Source organism: Suricata suricatta, chromosome 13 (genome assembly GCF_006229205.1).
Source record: "Suricata suricatta isolate VVHF042 chromosome 13, meerkat_22Aug2017_6uvM2_HiC, whole genome shotgun sequence".
NCBI lineage: Eukaryota > Metazoa > Chordata > Mammalia > Carnivora > Herpestidae > Suricata > Suricata suricatta.
In genome coordinates this window covers 65,353,736-65,359,735 of record NC_043712.1, presented here as the reverse complement: position 1 = coordinate 65,359,735, position 6,000 = coordinate 65,353,736, and the positions used below count along the sequence as shown (strand labels likewise).

General features: G+C 43.6%; 1 protein-coding gene across 3 annotated transcripts in view; it reads left to right on the top strand.

The window, feature by feature from the left end:
• Positions 1-2,374: 2,374 nt before the first annotated feature.
• Positions 2,375-6,000, top strand: part of NAA35 (N(alpha)-acetyltransferase 35, NatC auxiliary subunit) — a 91,220-nt gene continuing 87,594 nt past the window's right edge. The window contains exons 1-2 of one of the 3 annotated variants that reach the window (XM_029920721.1): positions 2,375-2,443; positions 3,295-3,423. In XM_029920721.1, coding sequence (XP_029776581.1) covers positions 3,300-3,423 — 124 coding nt within the window. In that variant the 5' untranslated portion in view covers positions 2,375-2,443; positions 3,295-3,299. The other 2 variants (XM_029920724.1, XM_029920723.1) reach the window with 2 other exon arrangements.

Sequence of the window (6,000 nt, the reverse complement as noted above, 5' to 3'; positions counted from 1 at the left end):
TTACTGCCAGGAAACAAAGCTTAGCAGGAGAGGAGAGCCAGAGAAGTGACAGGGAAGCTACAGGTTACAACAGATTTGTGAACTCAGCCAAGCACAGTGGTGGCAGGGCCTAGCTGCTACAAAGAAGACATGTTTTAGGCAATACTCATGTGTATGGGCAAAAAACTCGAGGACTGTATTGTGACTAATTGTATAACAGGTTATTTTAGTTTCTGTTCTGTGGAAAGTGTAAAGCATTCCAACAAAGGGGTTTAATGTAGATTTTCTTTTTTGGCACCCATGCTGTTGATTGCTAAATGTAATAGGCTGATCATGACACTGAAAAAATGTGTCTTTTTAAAAATAAATAAATAAATAAATAAATAAATAGAATAAAAAAATTAAAAAAATTTTGATTTATTTTTAGGAAAGTGCAATGGGGAAGAGGCAGAGAGAGAGAGAGAGGAACAGAGGATCTGAAGTGGACTTTGTCCTGACAGAAGCCAGCTTAACGTGGGTCTGGAACTCACAAACCACAAGATCATGACCTGAGCCAAAGTCAGAGAGACACTCAACCATCTAAGCCACCCAGGTGCCCAGGGAAAATGGTTTTTAAAGAGGAGAGGTAATTAGAACTTGTGGAAATAAACTTGAATTTCAGGTAAATTACAGTTTTAGTGAAGAAATTAAGAAAATCTATTTCATTTGGCCGCCTTGTTCTGGTGATTTTTTTGTGTGTATTTTTGTTTTTGGTTTTTGTTTGTTTTTGAGTTCCTAAGCAGTCTTATCTCCAAACATTGGTGGGGGGTTTTGTTTTTTTGTTTTCTTTCTGTGTCAGTTTTTGTCACAATCTACACATAATATTGAGTAACTCAGATGCAGTCAGTTCATCCTTTTCTAGATTTCTTACGGCCTCTGCAAAGTTCATCAAAATGGTTTTGGAGAAACAGTATAGATTTCCTTTTGTGTAATTCTTCCATATATTTTCATCCTCAGTGCATTTAGTGAGAACCTATTATATGCCAACCACCACCCTCAGTGTGATGGATACAATTTTGTTCAAAATTGACAAAGCTCTTGCCCTTACAAAACTTATTATTCTGTCAGAGACAAAAAGTTTTTTAAACTTTTTAAAAAACAACTATTTTGAGTTTTGATTTGCAAAGGAAAGGCAGTCATTGTAAGTGTATATTTCAGTGAATTTTTACAAATGTATGCACCCATATAACAGCTACTATCATCAAAATACAGAACATTTCTATCATCTCAAATCATCTAGCCCTATTCTAGTTAATCCTTCCTTGACACCCAGGCAGTCACTGCTCTGTTTTGTCACTATAAATTCCATTTTTCTTTTTAAGAGTTTCATATAAATGGAATCATATTCTTTTGCTTATAATTTTTATTTCCTTTGCTCAACATAATGTTTAAGATTCATGTTTTTGCATGTCGTTCACCAATTTGTTGATAATTATTATTCATTACATTGTATGGATGAACTCTAAGTTGTTTATTCATTCACCAATTGATGAACATATGGGTTTCCAGTTTTGGCTTACTAAAAATGAAGCTATGAAAAGTCTTAAGAAAATGCCTGGGAGGGGAATTGCTAGATCAAATGATAAGTGTATAATTAATTTTCTGGTAAAAGACAAACTGTTAAAGTGACTGTACCATTTCACTTTCTCATCAGCAACAGGAGAGGTCCAGTTGCTCCAAATCCTTGTCAGCATTTGGTGTCGTCTTTTAAATTTTGGCCATTTTAATGGGAGTGTAGTGGTAAAGATGTGTTTCTTACTCGTGCCTGTCTACTTGCATAATCACACTTTAAAACCGATCATTTTGTTAATTTTAAGAAAATCTTAAAACATTTACAAGTCTAAAAGAAAATGACTTGCTTGACTGTAGATATTTTGTTTCTATTTCCCCCCAAGAAATCTCCAGGCTCTCTAGGAAACATAAATCCTGTGTCAGGCAGCACTAGCTCGACGAAATTCACAGCCAGACTCTTCTTGCGTGGCCACAACAGCTAAGATCTACAAGTATTTTCCTTGCTTCCCCCACCCATTCTTAGCTGCACCTTTCTAAAAATATACCAGGGCGCCTAGGAGTCGAGGTCAGCTCTAGACCACCCGCTTCTGGCTCCACCCTGGGACCCGCCCACTACCCGGGACTCGGCTTGAGGCCAGAGGAAGGTAGCTTCCGGTCTCGCGATTGACTCTAATCCCGCGAGAAGAGAAGACGGCTGCCGTCGGCGGCGGTGGTGAGGGAGGGGGTGTGGCCGGGGTATGCGAAGTCCCCTGGAGTGAGGGAGAGGGGGCGGGGTCGCGCACACCCGGCGTACGCATGCGCGCACGCGGCCGGTCGGGCAGGGCTGAGGGGAGGGGGCGGCGGCGGCAGAGGCGGCGTCGTTATTTCCGCGGTCTGGACGGTGCGTGGCGGCGCGGGCGGCCACGGGAAGTAGGTAGGGACCGCCGGTGCAGAGCAATTGAAACTCCTTCCCTCCCGCGTCCTAGAGCTGCAGCCCCCTGTGAGTGTGGCAGACCCTGGGACGCCAGGTCACCCTGGGGCCCCGGCCCTCCCGCCGCGCTTCAGGTAGGAGCTGCAGGCTCCCCAGAGTCCGCTGCCCCGCCGAGGCCCGGGCCTTGCCGGGTGTTGCCGGAGCGACGACCCGGTACCGGGTGTGCTCGCCCACCCGCGCGACGACAGCTCTGCCCTTGCTTCCGCGCCCGGTGGGGCCGGGCCGGGCTGACCCGTGTAGGGCGAACGACGCGGGGCGGGTCCCTACTTCAGGTGCGCCGCCACCCGGGGCGGGGCGGGTTGGATCCTGCGAGGCGCTCCCGCACTCGGTGCCCACCATGCGAGGCTATGCGGGGGTCAAGGGCGGCCCAGGGAGCACAGGCAGGTGAGGGACCACTCTGATTTGACTAGCTGCTTTATGGGCTCCCGGGCTGCAGGAGGGGACTCTCAAGAGTGTCTTGGTCATTTGTAGCCTGTGTGGAAAGTTGGAAGCTCTGGAGTTGTTCTGTTTGGGCCAATGGTGGGGTGGCTTGTGATTTTTCTTCTTAGTGGGAAGGCAAACTCTTAGAGTTCTGGTAGGTGCTGGATTATTAGTAAATGAGCAGCAGTAGTGTTCATGTAAGATTTAATTGCGTTAAGGTATTTTTTTTTTTTTTGTCCCAGTACCATCTTCAAACTTGGGTGAGGTCTGGCAGTTTAGTAAGACTTCCGTCCAGTACTTGAGCAAACACACATGGATTGCAAATACTCTTGCCTTGAAAGCCAGTCTCTTTTACACCAGTGTTAATTTTACAGGAATTATGGTCATGAAAGGTTCTGTGGAAGATGATGATTCAGGATGGGAGCTCAGTATACCAGAAAAGATGGAAAAAAGCAACACAAGCTGGGTGGACATCACCCAGGATTTCGAAGAAGCTTGTCGAGGTGAGTTTGAATTTTTGGATTAGAAGCTCAAAATCTGTGAAAAGGTAAAAAATACAATCTTGATTGTGATTTGTAGATGAACTCATTAAATGTAAGGAAATCAACAGGTAAGTGTGGTTCATCAAGTTTGTTAACCACACGTATTCATTCTCTACCTTCTGTTTCTCTACCTTTTAACTTTCATTCAGAGCCAGTCAGTATGTGATATTGCCTGTAATACATTTGTTGAAGCAGTTTCTTCAGTTTTTTTAGCTTTAACATTAGAGAGTACATGGCAATAATTTCAAACTGTGGAAACATGAATTATATCAAGCTAAAGATGGTCGTATTATTGTAATGTTTGAGGTTTGTAAATGATCGAATCCCATCACTCCCTGTTTAAGATCCTCAAGGGGCTTCCTGTTCCATCTGTAATAAAATCCGTATTCTGACTCCATGGCCTGTATGGTCTGGTGCCTGCCTACCACTGACTTTGTTTTTGTTCCACGGCTCCACTAGCCTCATTGTGTTAGCCACAGGGTCCTTTTTATGTCTTTAAGTACACCAAGGCACTTTCCCCTTGGACCTCTGCATATTTCCTTTTCTGTGTCTTAAACTCTTTTGCCTCCAGGTCTTCACATAGCCTGCTCCTTAAATGTTACCTCTCAGATGTTACCAGTGAGGTTCTCTCAAAACAACCAGCCTAAGCAGACTTAGCCCCATTCTCTTCTGTCCAATTCCACCTCAGTTGGATTACCTTATTGTATTTTTATCGTAATGTCAGAAACTGTCATTTTCAGTTTTTTCTTGTTTATTGTCAACCTCCCCCTCCAGAATGTAAGCTTTGTGAGTGCAGAGATCTTGATGTAGCCCTAGCACACAGAACATTTTCTGGTACATTGTAATAGTTTAATAAATGCATACATAAATGATTAGAGAAACGAGCATAGTTGTTGTCTGAGGGGAAAGAGCCTTAGGGAGAGACTGAAAAGTGAAAGGAACAAACGGTAGAGTGAGAGCTTGAATTTGAAGAGATGATGAGATCAAGAACATGGTAGGGGAATTAACTTGGGGGGAAGGAATAAGGACATACAGAGACGGGGGAACTAAGGTAGGATTGGTGAAGAAACAGGTGTATTTCTGAGTGGATGGTGGAGGGATGCACAGCTGGATGGCTTCTGTTTTCTTACTGAATGGGTTAAGTCTCTGGTGCTGGTGAGGAGGAGTGTTTAGTGCTCTTGAGAGGAGGAGTAGAGACTTGGAGGAGCTGAAGGTGGAAAGAGCGAGCCAGCTGAGTATAAACAAAATGATAAATCATGTGCCTGCCCATCCACTGTTTTGAAGTATGTGTCCAGTTAAAGTATGTGTAAGTGAGATCGTGGTAAGAACATTACACTGGGACTAATTGGAGGACTGCTTGTATCCGTCCGTCTACCCAAAGCGAGAGCAAGAAGTGTACCTTATGGTGTAATTTTTGTGCCTAGACATAAGTGGATCACATCCACCATTTTACACTGATTTTTTTTTTTAATGATCTATAATAGAGGGCTGTCATTCTAAACCTAAGTGGGAAAGGTTTTATGACTTTCATGTGGCTTGAGTTGGGCCTTAGAGAAGTAGTCGAGTTCCTATAAGTGGATGTGTGGGAATTATTCTAGACCGGATGAATTACAGCCAGAGTTCAGTGAGAGTTTAATGTTTGAGGAGGAGTGAATAATTTTGCTGCTTCATGGAAGAAACTTTGAATAGGCAACATGGTTTAATACCTATTTCAGTGGGGATTGAGAGGAGGTAGCGTGTCATTTTGTTGCCAACCTCAAACCATTCTGTTAAATCTTCCATAATTAGCTCTTGCTTTGTCTCAAGAGGCATATATGTGAGGCATTTTTGAAACTAAAAAGTTAATATAGATTTAGGACTAAAGGCTGTTTGCAGCTCTTGAGTCTATGGTATTAATAATTAATTTGTTTTCTCGCCTTAAAATAATCAGATTCATAGTGTCAATTTATTTATTTAATGTTTATTTTTGAGAGAGAGCACGTGCACTCTTGCACTAGTGGGGGAGGGGCAGAGACACAGTATCTGAAGCAGGCTCCAGGCTCATGGGGCTTGAACCCATGAGCCTGGAGATCACTACCTGAGCTGAAGTTGGACATTTAACCGACTGAGCCACCCAGGTGCCCCTCTATTTATTTTTTAGTAGAGCCTTTGGGGGAGAAGGGGGGAGAGAGAGAGAGAGAGAGAGAGCGCGAGCGAGAGCAGGCTTCACGCCCAGTGTGGAGCCTGACTCGGGGCTGGATCCCACAACCCCAGGATCAAGAGTGGGATGCTCGACTGTCTGAGCCATGGTGGCTCCCATGGTGCCACTTTAGTTTAGACTTCTGTTCTAGTGACATTCTGAAGACTAAATTTGAAGACAACTCTTCTTAATACCCTTTAACTGTTGGAGTGGTCTCTTCAGTAACAGTGTGATGGTATTTGGCTAGACTTTGGTGATTTTTTTTTTATTTTGGTACTGAGAAAACAATCTGCAGAGTGGTCACAGTGTTTTTCATGCACATTTCTACTTGTTCTTTTACTGGCTTACCAAACTCCTCT